The 21205-nt window shown below is 33.0% G+C and overlaps 4 protein-coding genes across 4 annotated transcripts in view; 2 read left to right on the top strand and 2 right to left on the bottom strand.

The window, feature by feature from the left end:
- Positions 1-3733: 3733 nt before the first annotated feature.
- LOC138123897 (peroxynitrite isomerase THAP4-like) lies at positions 3734-4455 on the top strand. The gene is made up of 2 exons (XM_069038729.1): positions 3734-3808; positions 3888-4455. The coding sequence occupies exon 2, from the start codon at positions 3917-3919 to the stop codon at positions 4415-4417; it is 501 nt and encodes a 166-aa protein (XP_068894830.1). The 5' UTR covers positions 3734-3808; positions 3888-3916; the 3' UTR covers positions 4418-4455.
- LOC138123894 (leucine-rich repeat protein 1-like) lies at positions 4444-6281 on the bottom strand. The gene has a single exon (XM_069038726.1). It carries the CDS (start codon positions 6145-6147, stop codon positions 4888-4890), a length of 1260 nt encoding a protein of 419 aa, XP_068894827.1. The 5' UTR covers positions 6148-6281; the 3' UTR covers positions 4444-4887.
- A 254-nt stretch (positions 6282-6535) lies between these two features.
- LOC138123892 (transcriptional adapter 2B-like) lies at positions 6536-13576 on the top strand. Its single transcript, XM_069038724.1, has 11 exons — positions 6536-6766; positions 6837-6934; positions 7042-7101; positions 7159-7300; positions 11243-11460; positions 11524-11750; positions 11803-12019; positions 12506-12555; positions 12640-12811; positions 12860-12922; positions 12977-13576. Exons 1-11 carry the CDS (start codon positions 6760-6762, stop codon positions 13106-13108), a joined length of 1386 nt encoding a protein of 461 aa, XP_068894825.1. The 5' UTR covers positions 6536-6759; the 3' UTR covers positions 13109-13576.
- A 143-nt stretch (positions 13577-13719) lies between these two features.
- The window catches only part of LOC138123891 (zinc finger C2HC domain-containing protein 1C), a gene marked incomplete in the record, with an annotated part of 18303 nt that continues 10817 nt past the window's right edge, over positions 13720-21205 (bottom strand). Inside the window, 4 exon segments of the mRNA XM_069038722.1 lie at positions 13720-14505; positions 14556-14843; positions 14945-15094; positions 20802-21205. Coding sequence (XP_068894823.1) covers positions 14218-14505; positions 14556-14843; positions 14945-15094; positions 20802-21205 — 1130 coding nt within the window.

Below are 21205 nucleotides of genomic sequence, written 5' to 3'. Positions count from 1 at the left end.
CCGAATCGAAAATTTATCATTTTCGCACAATCGTGTTGTTATATAGCTATTTACCATTGTTGCTGACACAATCTGAAAGTTGAATTTACACCCCTAATGCTGTAAGGAAATAACGATACCGATACGTACTGAGGTAAGTCATTAATGACATTAATAACATTACTGTCTCCAAAATACTTCTGTCAAAAAAATTACTTCATAGTCAATTCTTGTCGTATAGGCGATTGTGCGAAAAACGTTATGGACCGGACGGTTATTAAGTGCCATAACAGAATCTCAGAAGTTGAAAAATCTCGACTTCGTCTCGATTTTTCAAACTCTTCCTCGATTCTGTTATAAATTATAATGCATTTTCTAACTTTATATCCCAATATAATACAGAGTGGAAACTTTAACTGGAATAAAATTCATAACTTGGAAATAGGCAATTTTTGTAAAAATAGTGCGTTGTAGTCCTTCCAAATGGGCCTTTCAAACGAGGTGTCACTTGATATACCCTTACGTTTGAAAAAAAAAAGTTGGGGGTGGTTGCGCACTTCCGGGAGGAGATATGCAAAAACCATTACGTCAAAATGTAGGCAAGGAAAAATAAAAATTGACCTGTTTCGGTATTTTTTACAAAAATCGCCTATTTCCAAGTTATGAATTTTATTCCAGTTAAAGTTTCTACCCTGTATTAACTTGCTCATTTGAGTCATTTGTACCAATACGTGGCTTACTTTTTTCACATTACTGACATGGTAACGTTCTAACAGTTTTTTTACCTTTAGACAAGTTTTTTTTTTCGTTCAGCTTGTATTAGTCGACTGAAAGCCGCAAGTTATTATTATTTGCATGTTCCTGTGTTTTAATGAGTGGTATTACATGTCAAGGCAGGCGGAATTTTAAAAATACCAACCAAGAACTGCGCGCTGCCTCCGCGAGACGGTACGGCAGTCGTCAAAAAACGATATGGAGCAAGCGTATACCAGAGAGAATATAATTATAGTGATATTTTTTTCGACATCTATTTTTTGACAGACGATAGCCAACTTTTTTTTTTCAAATTACACTCTATATATTTTTTTATACGTTCTTATAAAGAATCTTCTTCTGAATATTCGTAAGTACATTAAAAGAAAAAACAAAAAATGTATTTTAATTGAAAAAAATTGAAAATCAAAAATCAAGTAATCAAATTTGTAAACAATACAAAATCTATTCTAGTTGCTCAAAATTTCCTCAATGCTGTTGCAGACACTGTCGATCCCTTCTAGAAATGCCCACCTTTGCATTCAGTAAAAAATTTCGGGGTTTTTCCTGACATACTCCCACTTTTTCTTAACTCTTTTTGGGTACCTGGTGGGGTCAAATAAAGATTGTCTCGAAAGTTTCGAATGAATATAAAGAAATCCAATGGATTTAAATCTGGGGATCTAGCGGGCCATCGAATAGCTCCATGAGCACCCATTCATCGTTCACCAAAATGATTTAAATGTTTTAAAAATACAAAATTCATGCGTGCATTATGTGGTATGGCGCCGTCCTGATGAAACACGACTCTATTTACCACTGCTAATGGTATCTCATCCAGAAAGTTGCTTATTTCGTTTGATATTAAATAATATGATATTTTGTTTGATTGAGACTGCTATCAATAAAAAAGGGACCCACTAGTCCAGGCTATCTCCAAAAATGCCACACCACACGTTAACACTAAATCGTCTTTGGAAATTTTCTTCCACAGCAACTTTATTATTAAAATAAAAAAAATTGTTACACAGTCTAGGACTGGTTTACAAATCTATGAGGGGCATGATGACCAACTCAATATACCGGGACCAATGACTTAACGTGACTTCCGAATCACGAGGTAAAATATAGCCTTTTTTTTGCGCCCTCGGTCGGAATCGAACCCGCGACCCTCGCGTCCCTAAGCCGAAACGGACTCCCTTAGGCTATATTCTGTTTTGACAAATGAATATTCAGAGCTTACTTAGTCATTTCGAGCATTTAGAACAAACTTCTCTCTAATTTATTTTGGTCACTTGATTTTTAAATTTTGTACATTTACTCTTTAATTTCTTGACCTTTGTCTAATTAATGGGTATAGTTCTTTACATTTTTATATTCAGAAGACAAATCTCTACAATATTGAATAAAAAAAAGGTACCTACATATCTTCTATTTTTTATTTAAATAATGAAATGTTTAATTGTTAAACACTGTTTTGTTAGTCAATTCATCTTTATGGAGTGACCATATTGTGTGATTATTTTTGTTAGGCCTACTAGATTTTTGTATTGTCTCTTTAACGGAAAAATTGCACCAAATTTAGCAATTTTAGGATAGCACCCTAGATTTTCAGATTCGACTATACAAACCTTATATTGTTCAAAAGCTTGTCAAAAAAGCTTTCGACCAGTGCAATAATAAATACGGGGTGCCATTTGAAAAAAAACAGAATGTGTCGTAAAAACGCACGATAGAAGTGAAACTTTTGTATTACAGGGAAACATTGTAATTATTCATCAATCACTTTTAAATAGCATATTCACAACAAAATTGTATATTTTAGTGAAGAAAATAAATTATAAACAACGATAACACTAAACAATATCGAAATGCGTAACTCATTGATCATTGTTCATTTTTAAGCCTCCAAATTAAAGAGAGGACAAAGACAGAAGTATACACAATTTTAAGGGATGTTTGTTTCGTGTCAAACAAATTAACTTACATTTAAGTGAGATGGAAATATTGGCGCAACCGTTGTGCGAGACAGTGTTTACCCCCACCACTTTTCGTCACACAAAAAGGTTGCCGATCAAAATTTCAAGACCCTCCCATAAAAAGTTTCACTTCAAAATGAGTTTTTAACATTTTTAATTCGTTATGTTTAAAAAATCGCAGTAGGCATATGCGACTAAGCAGGTTGTTGAGTAAACACTCAGCAGATGCAGCAAACATTCAGAAATCAAACAGCGTCAATCATTTTAATTTATGTGGAACGATTTGGAAGGTACGAATTTTCGAAGGGACCCCTGCAATTCGAAATTCTGGTAAAAAAAGCGCCACTGATTAAAAACCATGGCAGATAAGTAAAAGCGACCTGGATAAATTTGATTCATAATTTAGCATAGAGTTCAAAAATAAAATCAAACTGGGTAGTTTCTATTTAAAAAAACATAACTTTAGTGTTTTTATAATATTGGGACACTCTGTATATATACCGCAATATTTTCCGAATATGCAGTATAAGCGTAGCTATCATCTAGAAAAAAGAAAAAGTTGATATCTTTAATAACATAAGTTATGGAGCTTTTTCGCAACTCTGGGACACCTGTAAATCTTTAGTCTATGAGACACATCAAGCTCTAAGCTTGATTTAAAAGTTTAAAACAATTTGGAAAGATTAGTTCATATGGTTAAGGGCCGGTTGCACCAACGCCAGTTAAAGTTAACTGTAGGTTAAAATGCTTCGTTACTTTAGTTACCTATTGTTATAACAATGTTTTAGTATATTTTAATCTGTAGTTAAATTTTACTCACGTTGGTGCAACCGGCCCTATGTCTCTTACAGGGAAATTTCTGGAAATAAGAAATATTGTACATTTCTTTGTCTATATGAACATTTTAGTAAAAAATATTTAATTTTTGAATTTCCTATAATTTTATAAGCACATGAAGTTGAATCTGAGAAATATGCAACACAACCTGGTTGCCAGTGCCGGTGACAATATTAACTGAACATATTTTGAGTTGACATCCGGATATTCTATAACCTGTTTTTAAAATTTAAATGTTTTTTCTGCTTTACGATAAATAAGTACCTACCTAGTAGGGTAAAGTTTTTATAAGAAGGTTAAGAAATTTAACGTTTGTGTATTGAAATATTTTACCAACAGAAAATAAGCATTTGTTTTGAACAGAAAAAATGGAGGTCGCTCAGATAACTTCCCATCATGAAGCTTTAAAACCGATAGCGTGGCTAATAGGGCGATGGAAATCCCTTAAAGCAGAAGGCAGTTATCCTACTATAAAGCCTTTTGAATATTGTGAAGAAATTTTATTTGAAAGTCTAGGTCAACCATTGATAAATTACACATCACGTACTTGGCACTTAGGTACAAGTAATCCCATGCACTTAGAGAGTGGCTTTCTACGCATAAAACCAGGAACAAATGATGTAGCATTGATGGTAGCACATAATTTTGGATTGACCACTTTGGAAGAAGGTACAGTGTGTAAGAATGAAATAAAGTGTAAGTCAACAAGTATGTCAAGAATGAGTTTTGCTAAAGAACCAGCTGTTGTGTCTATTGAAAGATTATTTGCACTTACTGAAGATGGCAATTTAGAAATAACTGTTTGGATGGAGACCAATAAAGTTCCATTAACACAACATTTAAAAGCTCTGTATCAAAAGTGTGAATAGAAAGGAAAAAAAAATAAAAATTATAATAACATTATAAACATTTTATTCAGTACCTACTCATCACATAATACATATTCAGAATTATCAAATAGTAAAAATTAAATATAGTTACTATTCTTAAGTTTTGGTATTTGTTACATGCATGTTGTTATTAAATGTTTATATACCAACTGCTCTACAGATAGAATTTTAAATTTTGTAAAATATTTTCAAGATGCAAGTAATCACATAGAGATCAAAATACATATTTCATTTCTGAACACACATAAAGCATAAGCAAACAGAATACATCCAAATAGATATTTTACAACATTCAATATCAGCTCGCAAAATTAATTACAAAATATATTAATATCATAATTACTGTAAACATCACATCTAAAAGTTGTCTCCTCAAGACACATTATAGTTACACATAAAAACTAAACAAAAAAAAAACAAAAAAATTAACTCAAGTCAATGGCATCCTATCAAATAACAGGATATCTATTTCGAGCCATGTGAGAAGTCCTGAAACACTTCAAGGAACAAAAGTAACATTCAACAGTTACAATAGAAGTTGATGTTGATGTGACAAAATCTTGGGCCAAACTAGCTACAGACAATGTTTCAGGAGCTCTGATAAATACGTCAATGCAAGCTTTTCCACAGACACAATATTTGGCATGGTCTAAATGATGAACAAGTGTGTGAGGAATGGTTGCAGGGCAATATGCCAGTTTTAGGTCCAACACATTTCTTGCTGAAGACTCTAATAGTGAATATACTGGAAAATTTGATGGAGTTGCAACTACTGAATTGTTTTGTCGAGTAGAAGGAAAATTGTTGTTATATAAATTGAGAAGTTGGAGGTGACATTTTTTTAAACTGCCTGGTAAACTGGCTAAAAAATTATTTGAAGCAATTAATATTTTCAAATACCTCAAATTGCCAATACCAACAGGTAATTTTGTTAATTCATTATTATTGACATTTAGTGTGACTAATTTGTAAAGTTTTATGATTTGATCAGGAAGATATTTTAAATTGTTTGATTCTATGTTTAAAGATTGAAGTGATTTTGATAAATTGCCACCCATCCATGTCCACTGTTTAGGAGTTGATTTACTAAAATTATTTGATGACAAATTTAGTTCGCTCAGACATAATCTGTTCAGTTCTTCTGGAATGAATTCAAGACAATTTTGACTTAAATCTAATATTTTAAGCTTGCTTAAAAATAAAATGCCCTTATCTAGGGAACATCTCTTTATGTCATTAATGTAAAGAGCCTCAAGTGTTCTTGGAAAACCTTTAGAAGGATACTCTGACCTCTTCTTAATAACTAACTTTTTTAGTGGCATGTCTTTTGCTGCAACTGGTGTCACTGATATGCTGGAACAAGTTAGTTCTTTTGGTGATATCTTGTTTTCCAACACTCGTTTAAGCAAATGCAAAAATCCTTTCAGTTGGATTACATCACTTTGCACATACAAATCATGTGGTGGTGTCTTGAATTGGATTGTGGCTTTTCCACTGCTTATGAAACGCGTTAATATTTGACTTATGTTTCCTTTAACGCTGTATTTCGTTCCAGTCTTGTTTTGGCTTGTGAAAAGTATAATGAAATAGTCTTCTGATTTTGGATGTTTGCACAAAGCCAACGTTGATTTAACATGTTTCTGTCTTGAATTGATGGATAAAGTCGGTAATAAACGATTACCTATCGAAACACTACATACAAGTTTCATTATAACAAAGTTTTTTTTGATTTTGAACGAATTTTTCACATGTCTACATCTACCAAGATTCTAACCTAATTTTGACATTTTTGCCGCCATCTGATAACTGTCAACGATCAACGTTGTTTTCTAGACAGGTCCGAATTTAGGATGATCTTGAATTTAAAATGCTAAACTTGTGTCTAACTAAACCATTTTCGTTAACATCAATTACAATAAACTTGAAACAAGATTACACATGACACTTAATAAAAAGCAAAAAAAAATGTTAAATACAATTTTTTTTTCTTTGTTTATTTTTTTAGTGCAAATGTCAATGCAAAACAAAACGCAAAATTTTCGGTAATACGGTTCTGTGCCATGCACAAGTGTGCACAAGCGCGTTGACGTTCTCGACGGTGACAGTGGATACTTGCAGTTTTTGTTTATGTTAAAAAAATTAACTTTCGTCAGGTTCTTAGATTTAGTGGGTTCTTTGCACTTCAAAAACAGCCCCAACAGACGCCTGTGATAAGAGCGACGATGCACTTTAAAACTACAAAACCTAATTAAGGCTCAAATTTATTGCATTTTCGTGAGAACATCTTTCCCCCACTCAAACCCAATCTGACGTAGACCAAAATGGCTGGTAAGTGACGCTTTCTAATTAACGCGATTTCTCCTTTTCGAGTTCGTATTAAAGGAAATTTTTTTTGCAGACTTATTCGCGAAGGTGTCATGCACTTATTGCGAAGAAGAAATTACTGGGATTAGGGTCCAATGCTGTGTTTGTCAGGATTTCGATATTTGTTTGCAGGTATGTCACGTGATCGGGGCGGGTCGCTACATCCGAAATTGCCAGATGTCGCAAAAAATGCGCGCGTATTTTAAAATTTTAGTGATTACTTTTTTTTTTTTTTGTAGTGTTTTTCTACTGGGGCGGAAATTGGTACACATAAAAATGACCATGCATACAAATTTGTGGTAAGATTGTTGGTTTTAGATAACAATAAACGAATTATTTTTATTTTATAATGTTAGGAACATTGGTCTGTCAGTATATTTGGGGGTAGGGGGAATTGGACTGGAGGAGAAGAATTACAATTGTTAGATTCTGTTGAATTGTATGGTTTTGGAAATTGGGAATTGGTTAGCCAACATGTAGAAACAAGGAGCCCTGAAGGTAATATTTTTATATTTTAGTAAATATTAAATGCATATACATATCTATATAATGTTAGAGATATAAATTGGTTGAATTTATTTATAAATATACAATATATACAATAATCACCATTGTTATGTTTGAAATTGAAATGTTAGCATCTATCACAGTGGTTTTCAAACTTTTTAATCTGAGGACCATTTTTCTGTATACATACACACACACAGAGAGAGAGGTGGTGATTTGCAGCATATTGCAAAGCTGAAAGTACTTCACTGTTTTTATTTGCTGGGTCTTGAATAACACAATGTGTTATGTGGATCGATCACTAGACATGCTCCAAGATAATCAGATTTTTTGTTACCCAATTAAAAAAAAATGTGAATCAAATCTGACGTTTACTTCCCGCATATAAATCAATAAAATTAATCTTTGGTGGACGGTTAATGGAAAGATAAACCCAAACTATGTCAGTTGTGCCAACTTATTTCAGTTTTTGTTATTATACATACCTGCATATACAGGTCGCTACAAAGTATGGCAACAGTTAAATATCTCGAGAATGGTTTCTTGGAAATCCTTACAAAGCTAACTAGAATTTTTTTAAATGGCAACGGGTTAATTTTATGATTTTTGAAAAGATTTTTTTTCTGAATTCAACGATGTATCACATGTAATAATAGTTTACATAACAACCCTAAAAAAAATTTTTAAAATTTAATTCAAAAATAAATAAACGTAGCTACCGTTTGAGGCTCTTTTTATTAAACCTATCAAACCGTTTGTTGGAATTCTTTGAAATTTGCTGCGGAGTTAAGGGCATTTAAATTCTATAATTTGTAATTTTTTTTTTGAGTTTAATACCTTCATTTGTTTTCGAGATGCAAAGCTAACTTGAATTTTTTTAAATGGCAACAGGGGTTAATTTCATGATAAAGAGTGTTTTTTTTAATTCAACACTGTATCACATAATGACCGTTTAATTTTTTGTGTCATCACTTCAGCACAGCTTCGTCTCCTATCACCATATCCAATCATCATTAGAACTTCTAGCCGCTCGGTTTCACTTAAATAAGGCATTTTTATAATAAATAAATAAGTAATAAATAAATTAATAATAGAAACTGTTTCCAAAGATAACTGTTTATTTATTTTTGAATTAAAATTTAAAAAAAAATTTGACCATTCTTATGTAAACTATTATTACATGTGATACATCGCTGAATTCAGAAAAAAAAACCTCTTTAAAAATAATAAAATTAACCCCTGTTGCCATTTAAAAAAAATCAAGTTAGCCTTGTATCTCGAAAACAAATGAAGGTATAAAACTGAAAAAATTGGAAAGAATAGAATTTAAATGCTCTTAACTCCTTACCAAATCTCAAGGATTTCCGAGAAACCATTCTCGAGATATTTAACTGTTGCCATACTTTGTAGCGACCTGTATATGGAATTATAGAGATATGTATTTAAGAAGGTGGAGACTTCAAAATTTTTATGGCAAAGAGGCTCAAAACGGCCGGCTACTAGTGAATGGTCCTTTTGTTGGCAAATTATACGATTTGGGCCATAAATCAGGCGTCTGCTTTGCGTTTAAATAAAAAAGCGAGTTATTTAGCTAACCAAGTCAAAATTTGTGATTGTGCCACCAGGGTTTGATGCACTAACAGATACAGATTTATTTAGTGTAAAAACTTTATATAATCTGTTTCAAAATCAAAAATCCACCAACAGTGCATTCTACCTCGAAAATACAATCGACAACGTCGCCGACTTTTGTTTTTAGTGTCTGCAAGTGTCAGAAAAAAGTGGGGTTATGAAAGAAAACTGGTGGACAGTCGTTTTGGTCGTAGTTCATCGTGTTTTTTATTCTCATTTTATTATTTCACTCAAAAAGTATGATATGGTAACTAAAACCTTTTTGTACATAATAATTATTTTGTGTTTCGTAAATAAACTCAACAGTTCAATGTCAAATTTTGGCGGGAGATTGAGCCAACCCAAAAAATTAAACATTTTCTGGGGATTTCTTTTTTTCTGCCAACATAATTCAACAGGTGGTGGATTTTTGATTTTGAAACAGATTATAGGTAAATTAACAGTTAATTTAAGAAATCTAATAAAACAGTTACGGCCTTATTTATTAACAAAAAAATTATAAATTCTCAAATATACCTTATCAATAATTAGTTAGGTAATACCGGGTGATTTTAAATGATTGTGACTTTTTTCATAAGTTGGGAACATTTTTCATAAATTATTTTGGCAAACTTGATACCTTAATCAACACATTGGCGTACGTACGTCATTTTGACATTTTATGTATTAATTAATTGTGTCAAATAGGCGAGGACGCCTATGTTTATGTCAACTATCACATTAAAAAGCAGAATAACCAACAATAATATTACCAACCTATGAAAAAAGTCCTGTACAGTGTGGAAACTACTGATGGAATAAAATCAGTAATTTCAAAAGTAATGACATTTGTAAAAAAAACGCTGAAACACGTCAATTTGTACCGTGAGATCATTTAAATTTATAATTAGTGGAGGCTATGACTTTAAAATTATATTGGCAACACCGCTGACACCTTGATTTGAATTGTCAAAATGACGCTTTAAAATTCAATACAAAGTATGAAACGGCGAATTAACAGTAAGTTGTATCCAAGCCAGGTGTTTGATACAACTGTTTACTTGCAGTTTCATATTCTGTATTGAATTTTGACAAATCAAGATGTCAGTGGTGTTGCCAATCTAATTTTAAAGTCATAGCCAACTTTAATTATAAATTTAAATGATCTCACGGTATTTCTCATAATGCTTATTTTTTCACGATCGGGAGTAGAAATCAACTTTTCGGATGTCAACATCGTGACAGAAGTAGAGCATTTTCTCCCTAGGGAGCAAATATTTGCAAATATTTGCTCCCTAGGGAGTTTTCATTTATTTGACAGTTGTGACAAAAATCTAATGGGAGTTTTCATTTTTTTTGACTGTTGTGACAAAAATCTAATTGTGTTGTCAAGGCAACTATTAATTCCATTAAATTCATCGAAAGATGACAACTCATTTGTCATCATTTTTTTATTCTTAAAATTTGAGATTTTTGTGCTGTTTCTACTCCCTACCGTGAAAAAAATAGTATATATACTTCTGGAGAGAATGCTCATTTTTCCCTCGGTGCTTTGTAGCCCTCGGGCTTCGCCCTCTGGCTACAAACTGCACCTTAGGAAAATTCATGCATTTCTCTCCCTCAATATATAATATACTATTTAAGTTACTTCACTTTTTCATAACGTTATCCATTTTTGAGCTATGACGTCATCACCAATTTTTTTTTAAATGACAACCCCCACTTTTTTCTTCGTTTTCTGATAGACTCTCCTATTACCTAAACGACGAATTAAAAAAATTGGTACCTTACATAACAATTTTTTTGAGAAAATGACAAATTTTACTTAAAAAATTCAATTTAATTTGCAAGGCTACAACGGTTTTTTAAATAACGTGAAACAATTGAGATGGAGAGTTTAGTATTTTTCACTGCGTTATGTTTTGGAACTAGAATTTAAAAACGTGCAATCTAGTGCAATCTATCAGCGTATGGACTATAGTACAGTCTCTGGTATAAAAATGCTGCATATTTACTTTGTTTAAGTAATAACAGAATAGCAGATAAACCTTTCTGATAACTCTGAAAAAATAAGTCACGGAAAGTTGTAATGGAGAGAACTATAACATTTGCTCGAAACATTATTTATGGATGGCTTGACTCAATAGATGTTTAAGTTTTTTCCAATGTACTCTAATGTAGTGAGACTTTTCATGGTTGCCTAATTTGGTAAACTTTTCTTTAAAAAGAAAGTTTAAAAATCGACACAAATTTTGCTAAAATACATTTTTGATTCATCCTTTTCAGTGTTGGTGTATTGACATAATAAAAATATTTTTTTAGAGGTGAGAGATGAATATATTTCTCGATATTTAGACGGTAATATAGGAAAAGCGACTTGGGCTGAATCGAGAGATCGACAGCCGATGTTAATTGATCACGTACCTGAAGATAATGGACCATTATCGCCTTTAGTAATTTCTCGGTTGCCACCGTTGGACGCAACACCAGAAGAAGCTCAACTACTAGGATATAAGCCTCATAGAGATGATTATGAGAGGGTAAATTAGTAAAAGCGACACTCGAGGTTGAGCTTTTGTTTGTTTGTTCATTTCCCATCGTAGGAGTATGATATGTCTGCTGAGCAGTTGGTGTCATCGTTGCAACTGGACACCGCTGAGGATACCGACGTGGAAGTAGCTTTAAAATTGTCTATGGTCGACATGTATACCAGAAGATTGCGCGAGAGGGCGAAACGAAAGAGAATCGTCAGAGATTATCAGCTGGTCGCAAAATTTTTTTCAAACCAAAGAAAAGAGTCGAATAAAAGGCCTTTAAGTAAAGAACAAAGGTTTTTTGGAGTGCGTTCGTTGTATAATGCGTTTTTAAATTTTGTTTTGTAGAGAATTTCGAGAGAACATGAAAGTATTTAGTCAGTTTCTTACCTCCAGCGAACACGAACAGCTTATAAATAATATAGAAAGAGAAAAAGAATTGCGACATCGCCTTTCAGAACTTATGCGATATAGAAGTTTAGGATTAACAACTCAGGAAGAAGTTATACATCAGGAGCAACACATGGCTTATCAAAAACAACAGCAGTTGAAACAAAGCAAATCTGTAAGTATGGTTTTAATTTTAACTTGCTCGAAAGTTTTTTTTTTTTTGGCTTCATTGATCGTTAACAATGCGTACATATTTTTATCCTCACTAACATGTTACATATGCGCACAAGAATGTCACCTTTTGGTTTTCAAAGTTCTTCATCAAAATCAAAACGTACAATTTTTAATCGTGGGTCAGAACTGTAGACATCGTGTGGTATGCGAAGATGTCAAATTGTTGTTTGTAAGAAAATTTGGTCATCGTGCATTCGTTGAATGCGTAATTGTGTTGCGAATGGGTAACATTGTTCCATTAGATTGAGTTTGTACGCACAAAACTAACAGTGATGCACGCCGCTTTGTGATTCAGTAGTCTTGTAAGTTCGCATTTATATCATTCGTCATTTTTCATACCATCATGGTTTGGTTTGTGTGCAGGCTAGAGTTAAAAGAAACAAATATGTAAACAGAAACAGATTGTATCAGTTTGCATTTCACTTAGGGCAGCAGTGGCTATCAAATATCAGTTCAGGAGTTCCCGTCAAAAAACGGGTAAGTTTGCCATTTGTCCGTTACGACGATTGATTCGTGGCAGAAATCGCCAATTGAATGTTTACGCCTCGTTTTGGGTTTTAGAAAAAACGAAGAAAACCAAAGTTCATTAGAAAAAAACTTCACGTGGCCTCCACCAGAAGAGCAAGACAACAACAGTTGCAGCAGCTACAACATCTCGAACTTGGATAATATCGACCCTCCATCACCAAATGCCTTACCGTTTGGATCATTATTGTCGCAACATGAAATACAAGTATGTAGAGCGACCGTCAAGTGTTTTTTCTTAATCCGTCATTTTCAGCTTTGCAAGTCATTAAATTTGCAACCCGTCCAGTATACGACATTGAAATCGCTTATAATTCAGGTAAAGTCTTCGGCGAAACTCGTTTTTTCAAGCGATCAAGTGTGTTTGTTGCAGGAAAATTTATTGTCACCAAATAGACATCGACCCGTGGAAATAGACATGAATTCTTCAGAAGTTAGCGTCAAAGATGTTGTAACGCAGTATCTTAGTTGTAGCGGCTGGCTTCCTGGAGTTTCAGTTGTCTGATCTTGGCTTATAGGTTAGGTTCATATGTAATGCAGTTGGAAATATTTTTAATACCTTTTATTTAGCGCAAATACACCGCATTATTTTGGTTTGCCAATATATTTTTTTTTATTTAGAACGACGTATATAAGTGGGTTAGTGTCATTTTTATTGATTTTTGGGGTTTCTACTATTTTTTGCCTATAATGAAATCACTACTGTAACATCAATTCTGTGTGTAATTCGATATTAACACGTTAATCTCACGTAGTGGCATCAATTTCTTTATCTGTATTATGTATTAGAAGGGTATATAAAAAAATTTATAAAAGGTATACACATGATGTTTTACAATACTTGGTCGAAGTTGTAATTTATTTTTATTTCAGAACATGAGATAATTTATAACTATTAATAAGGGTACCATTAAGTTAAGACTGTTTGTAAATACTGTAGACAATAGTTAAATAGAAATGAATGACTGAACAATTTATTTTGTGTTATTTTGGTTTTGGTCAAACTAGAATTTACGTCAATGAGCAACATGTACACATAACGCTTTAGTGTTGTTACACAAAATTCACTTCTTTTTTCTACTCCTATCGTCTTACGGGTATAAAAAAACAACTTCATTAAAGCAAAATTTTATTGATTACAAGAAAAAGGAACGTAAAGCAGACTAGATAACATCAAGTCTAGTAAATATAATTATTTCGGGTGATTTATAAAAATATGTTTATTACTCGTAAATATGTTTCGTAGCACAGCACCATAATCGTAATTATTGAAAAATTGTTACCAAGACTTTTTGGTCCTGGACATTTTATGTTAAATAATGACATCACCAAGTGTTTTATTCGGTTAAACGTTAGCCTTTAATTAATAAATAAATTTTAACTTTTTTTGTTTGACACATTAACATTAACGCTCTGACTGTGATAATCTCGCGAAGAAACGCACGTCACAGTTTGAATTGGATAAGTAAGTATACCTACGGTATAAAAATTTAGATTAGAAGTAATTTAGAATTAATATGTTGTTACACTGATGTTTGTTTCGTCGGCGAAAATTTATTACGTCAAAAATGTGTATAAAAAATTATTGATCACCTTTACGACAAAATTTATCTTTTATTTTTTTCCCGAAGCTTTTCCTTTTTGCTGCGCGCCAGGTTTGGGTTTGTTGAAGGCGTAACTGGCGCACTTGGGGATGTGCCTTTCGGCAGCGGCTTCGTTGAACTTCCTTCCACAATGAGGACACTGGACATAATCCGGATTACTCGAGGGCGGCGGCGGGGGCAGATCCGTCAATTTTCCACCCTTGGCCACGTGTGCTTGCACCTGTTTGGCGGCCCGGATGGCGTTGATGAACTCTTCGTGGGTCCTGCGCCAGTCTTTCTTGGGCACCTGTTTGCTCGACTGAAATGTGCAACGGTGAGAACATCAGAAGTGCAGGTGCTTCGTCTCACCTTGCTGCTGAGATTTTTTCCGCGTCTCACGTATTGTTCGAGTTCGGTACCTTCGACCCTGTGTTTGGTGGCGTCGTAAGTTTTTCTTTTCTTCTTTGCGCTCTTGCAGCATATCGATTCGTGTACTTCTAGGCGATCGGCAGCGAATCTCCTGTTGCAGTATCTGCACTCGTTAAGGTCGTCGCGAGCCACCGGTGATTTGGCAGATTGTTTGGCTGAAGGTCTTGTATTGCACGGGGCCCTGGCGGACTGTGGGGGTTGGGGCACCCCCTTTTTCGCTGAAGCGGCCTGCGGTCGACAGTTGTTAATTCAAAACCAGATAGATAAAAAACAACAGCGTTTGTGCAAGTTTGGAAATGAATCTGACGTGGTGTCTTTTAAAGATATACCTTGCCGGACTGCATTGTTTGTGAGAGCGACCTAACTGGAGAAGAAAGTGGGCTGGATCTTGTTCTTGATGGTTGAGAATGAACAGAAGAAGCACTTGGTGTCAAATTCTGTGGTGAAAGCACCGGCTTGACGGTCCGTTTGATAATGGGCTATAAAAGTTTAGATGTTAACTTTTCCGTCAAATTTGTCAAGAGGATATTTGCCTTGTTAACAGGTTTTAGTTTTGTAAAAACTTCTAGGAGTTCCTTATTGTTTAAGGTTTGTGTTATTTCCATAAAATGGTGACTCAACATAATGTACCTACATTATTTTCACTATACAAACGATTTTGTCGTGAACCGATGACACGCGGTATTTTGTTAATTGTATAGCTGAAAGTTAAATAAGTGTTGTTATAGTTTTAATTATTTACTTTTATTTATTACTCTTAATTATGGTAGTTGGCCTAGCACCACAGTCATCAATCATTATTCTACATTATTTACAAATAAATATTATCTGATCACATAAAACAGTTGTTTTCATTTAGTTGCACGAAAGTATGATCCATACTTTTTTAATACTTATTTAAGTTATTGAAAATTAGAAATTATAAACAATTTGACAAGTTTGACATTTACGTGGAATAGATGTAATTATTGCAACGTTACAACAGCCAGTAAACAATAGATTCAAAAAGTGAATATTTAAGCACAATGAAAGATGTGCAAAAGAAATAGTGTAGTGGAAAAACGACATCGGTGAATCCAACATGAAAATAAAAGAAAACATTTTCGGGCGTCTATAAAAAAAATAGTCTGAACTGAACACAAAGTTGCCAAATTTCCATCTTGTTGACAGCTGGTGAACCCTAGAATATGGAGGCAGAGATTCCACCATTTATAATTATTAAAAATTAGCAGCAATGCCAAAGTGAAAGGTAACAGTATTTCTGTAATTTATATGATTTAAACAATATAACTTTTAGTTTTTGAACTTTTTATCTTGATTTTATTGTCTATTTTCGTATCCCACCTCCACCCGGCGGCACAGCAATTTTGCCGGAGTACATACACTATTACGGATAATACTATCAAGTAATAGTGCAGTGCTTATCAACATAATTACCGGCGTCTCGCCTCCACATTTTGACTTTTTTGTGTTTTATGTTCTGTGTCAATGTTAAGGAATTTCCTCACGATGTGACATGAGTATAATAATATACCTTTTTGAATTTCAACCACCAATGTGTTCTCTAAGTCCAAAATTTTTAAATTTTTAAAAAGAGATTGCGGTACTATTCCTGTTGCTGAAATTATAAATGGTAAAATCGAAATTTTTTCTAAACACCAAAGATTTCTCATAGCAACGGATATTTCTAAATATTTATTAATTTTTGTATTATATGTTTGTGTTATATTGTGTGAATTTGGAACAGCTATATCTAAAAGATATGCTTGCTTTTGTTGTTTATTTAAAATAATAATGTCTGGTCTGTTATGCTGAATGTGAATGTCAGTTAAAACTGTGCGATCAAAATATAATTTGTAATTGTCATTTTCTAAACAACTTTCTGGTTTATAAATGTAATGTGGTTGTGTATCCTTTAATAAATTGAATTTAACTGCTAAATTCATGTGTATAATTTTTGCGAATATATCATGACGTTTTTTATATTCGCTTTGAGCCAAAACGGTGCAAGAAGAAATGATGTGTTCAATGGTTTCCCCTTCAGTTCCGCAAATCCTACATTTATCGATGATCGATTGTAAACCGCATATGTGTTTTTTATAATTTCTTGTATTTATAACACGATCTTGTATTGCAAATATAAAACCCTCAGTCTCAGGATGAATATTTGATTTTTTAAGCCATGCATGAGAAGCTTGAATATTAATTTCTGGATGTTCTAGCTCTTTAAAATATCTCCCATGTAAAGACTTTTGTTTTATATTTGCTATAATTATTATATAAAATAATAAAAAAAAAAAATTGTTGCACAGTCTAGGACTGGCTTACAAATCTATGAGGGGCATGATGACCAACTCAATAGACCGGGACCAATGGCTTAACGTGACTTCCGAATCACGAGATAGAATACAGCCTTTTTTTTTTTTTTCGCCCTGGGTCGGAATCGAACCCGCGACCCTCGCGTCCCTGAGCCGAAACGGACTCCCTTAGGCTATATTCTGCCTATAATTATTATTATTATTATTTCTATTAATTAGGAAATTATCTATTAAAACTTTTAACTTCATCGGCGGATTTTTCGAATCATTGAATATTAGTTAATAAACTTAATAAAAAATCAGATTTTTATCTAGGTAAATAACAGCAGTCATTTTGAAAAGAATTTCCTCAGAAATTTCATATAAGAATATAACACTAACTATTAATTTTTTTCTTACTTTTCATGTGGGAGCAACAACCTCAACGAAAAACTAGCAGCAGCTATTAACAACCAAGATCACATCAATTTTTTAAGCGTTCTTTTAACACGCTATTGTTCAGTTAAAATGAAGCTGAAATAAATGGAAAAGCTTTGTCGAAGTCATAGTCGAAGTGTAATCTGATTCGATATTTAGCTTGTTGCTTTTAATACTTTTAGCGCTTTAGTTACTGGAAAAACATTTTTTAAACTTGTTATACAGGTGTCCCCAAAAAAAAAAGACGAGTCCATAACTCCCTTATTTATCGGAGGATTTTAATTATCTATACACCAAATTAAATGGTTGTTAATAGGCTACAAAACAGCTTAATAAATTCACGTATAGCTCCAAGGGCTTCAAGACTAAATTGTCAAAATATTTTTTTTCAAATGGGATTACATAGGTACTTTTTTTTAGTAATTCTGATAGAGATTTTAATTCTGAAAACAACAATGTATCACAAGTATAACTTCATATTAAAAAAAATTACACTAACTTTTGAAACAAATGACGAGCACCAAGCGAAAAGCTATCAAAATGCATTGCGTTACAATGTAATAACCAAATTAAGGTAGCTGGAAAAACAAATGACAAATAATAACATGTGGGATTGCGCAGATATGCCGCCAATGTTTAGCGCAAAATGGAACATAGACGATAGTAGCGTTTTTTACATTTTTTGGGTGAAATTTTTGGTATTTAAGTGTATACTTGTGATACATTGTTGTTTTCAGAATAAAAATCTCTATCAGAATTACTAAAAAAAAAAAAAAAATATGTAATCCCATTTGAAAAAAAATATTTTGACAGTTTACCCTTGAAGCCCATGGGGCTATACTTGAATTTATTAGGCCATTTTGTAGTCTATTAACAACTATTTAATTTGGTGTACAGATAATTAAAATATTCCGATAAATAACGGAGTTATGGACTCGTTTTCTTTTTTGGGGACACCCTGTAGAAATAATTGTTTTGAAATAATGTCCGAGTGATGTCTGACAAAGTCATTTATACATTAAAATTTTTGTTGCTGATAAAATCAATATCTCTGACGTAATTTCCTAGTAAAGTTATTCTCTTGAAATCCATTAACACCTCATGCGGCCATATATTATTGTAATCTAATTTAAATGCTCAACAATCAGCACGCAGTTTTGCTTTTCCTAGAATGCAAATATCTATATTTTGATATATTCCCATGATTTACATTCAAACACGCCAAGAATTGTTTCCTCGAACTTTGTGAATTAATTATGAAAAGGCGTCAAGGTTGAAACATGGTCCACCCTCCATCATCGTAATAAATAATGTACCATTAACAAAAACTAAAGGTCAGTTTTCGTAAAAACAGTAATAATTACAGTAAAGCACATCTTTTTTAAAAACCATCAAATATAACAGAAAAAATATGTTATTATTACTTGTATCACACAAAACTTTTTTATATTTTTGGTATTTCGGTTCAAATATCGAATTATACCTCCATCTCTGGCGTCCATGTTTTAACTAAATTTAACTTTAGATACATAGGTACAGGTGTTTTTCAAATGCGTGTACAAATTTTAACCACGAAATAACTTTAACTTTAACTCGGAAATAGTAGTTTATTTAACGAGTTCAAGTGTAAATTGGGCTTTTTTTGGCATGAGTGGGCCAGTTTAAAACACGAGTGAAACTGGCTAGAGTTAGTGAGTCAATGTTAAGACGAGCCAACACATGCACATGGAGCCCATTTTGAACACTTTAATTTGAAATTTTGTAGTTTTTCTAGTTCTTTGTTATCTTTTTTATTTCGTGTTAAATACATTAACGTTTTGTTTCTTGATGTCGTGTTTCTTGGTGATTTTTAACTTAAAGGTGAATGGAGAAAACTTCCCTTGCGCAACGTCAGCTGTTCGCATTGAAGTACTACTGTAGTTGATTCAACACTTTATGTTGCTAAGCAATTTATTTATTTATATTATAATCCATTTTTAAACAATAGAGTATTACAGCAGTTCCAAAACATTGGAAATTAATATTAAATTACATATTTGCTTTTGGATGAACCATTCATTTTAGGAAAATTATTTCTTTAGATTTTCATCTACGTTTTTCATAAAGAATTCAATCCAAAAATTATTCCCAACCATTCCCTAACACCCTGTGTAATTGCTCAATTAGTTTAACTTCATAGCGGAACCCTTCTTAATTATACCAGGCAAGTTACATAAGGCTTATTTCTGAATTTATTTTGTACGCAACCAAAAATACTAATAAGGCTGACCACTTGACCGTTTATAATGTGATTTAATTTAGTAATCAACGTAGGTATGTAATTTGGGTATAAATGTCAAAATTACAGTTAATGAATTTAATTATTGATTTCATTAATCGGAATAGGATAACAAAGCAATATTTAAATAAATTAACCCAGCAAATGTTCAAAGTGTCCTCCGTTAGCCTGAATGCCTATTAAGGAACGATGACCGAACGCGTTATCCTGTTCTGATTAATGAAATCAATAATTAAATTCATCAACTGTCATTTTGACATTTTTAGCCAAATTACATACCTACACTGCTGAACATACAATGTAAATTGGCTAAGTATGTTCAGTTCTAAAATGGACAAGTCAGTTCATTTGACCTAGGCAACCAAACTTACAGATCCATGAATCCTATGTTCAGTAAAATAAAAAACTCACGGTCGCGAGCAATAAATTTTGGTCGTCAATATCATTTCAAAATTTGGTTAGATTGTCACAAATTTAAAACATTTCCCTGCCTGATTATGCGCATGTCAACAAAGTGTTAAAAAAATGAGAAAAAAAATGACAATGTCATACAACATGATGATAGGTTATGATATTTACGACTGTTTTACAATGGAGCATTTTTGATTGCGTCAAAGAACGACCTTGATGACCAAAATTTATTGTTCGCGACTGTACGTTGATTACTAAATTAAATTACATTATAAACGGTATCAAGTGGTCAGCGTTATTAGTATTTTTGGTTGTGTACAAAATAAATTTAACCAAGAAAAGCTATTTAAACGTAAATAATGTACAAGTTTTACAAGTTTGTAATCTAGCTTTTGCTACTGACCGTGAAATGATTGAGGGCGTTAAAATCAATAATAATTAATAATGAACAACACCTTAATGGGACGACCCATTTTACTGTCATATCAACTTAAAAATAGGTGGTATTGTAGGGGGAAAATTATGAGGGACGAGTGAGTGATTATATGAAACAAAATGACCACTATATTATGATAACTTCTTGATAGTAAAGTGGTTTTAAATTGAAAATATTTCCTCTATAGGGCAAATTACTAAAATAAGTTAGTAAAACTTTCGACAGAAATAGGTAGTCCGGAACTGCTTTGTGTTTGTGTATAGTTAATTTGTAAATTATTCACACATGGAATTAGACAATTTGCACATTTTTGCAATTTTACTCACCTTAGTGTCTTTCCTAAACGTTTTCCCCAAGGTCCTGGCTTTTTGTGGAGGGGTCTTCTTTTCGTTTACAACTGCCACACTTTCGCTTGGAAGTTTTCCCCCCAGATTAGCTAATTTTCCGGTAAAACAGGGTTCGTCCGGTTCATCGAATCCAATTTCCGGCATTTCTTCGTTGTCTAAAGAGTCGTTCAAATTGTGATTGTTCATCAGTTCTATAATATCTGCATGCGTCTTGTTAAATGTCTGGTTCAGGTTGTCAGTTTCGAATTTATGTTCTTGGAAGGTTTCGTCTCCGTCATTGTTGTTGTAAACAGAATGAACAACTTCTCGCTTACTCACAACAGGTTTCCCATTTCGTACTTGGCTGACGCTTTTTTGCACTGTAGACTTGACGACGGTCCTAC

The sequence above is a fragment of the Tenebrio molitor genome, chromosome 2 (genome assembly GCF_963966145.1).
Source record: "Tenebrio molitor chromosome 2, icTenMoli1.1, whole genome shotgun sequence".
In the NCBI taxonomy this organism is placed as follows: domain Eukaryota; kingdom Metazoa; phylum Arthropoda; class Insecta; order Coleoptera; family Tenebrionidae; genus Tenebrio; species Tenebrio molitor.
The sequence above is the reverse complement of the archived record's forward strand: the minus strand, read 5'-3'. Positions and strand labels throughout refer to the sequence as shown.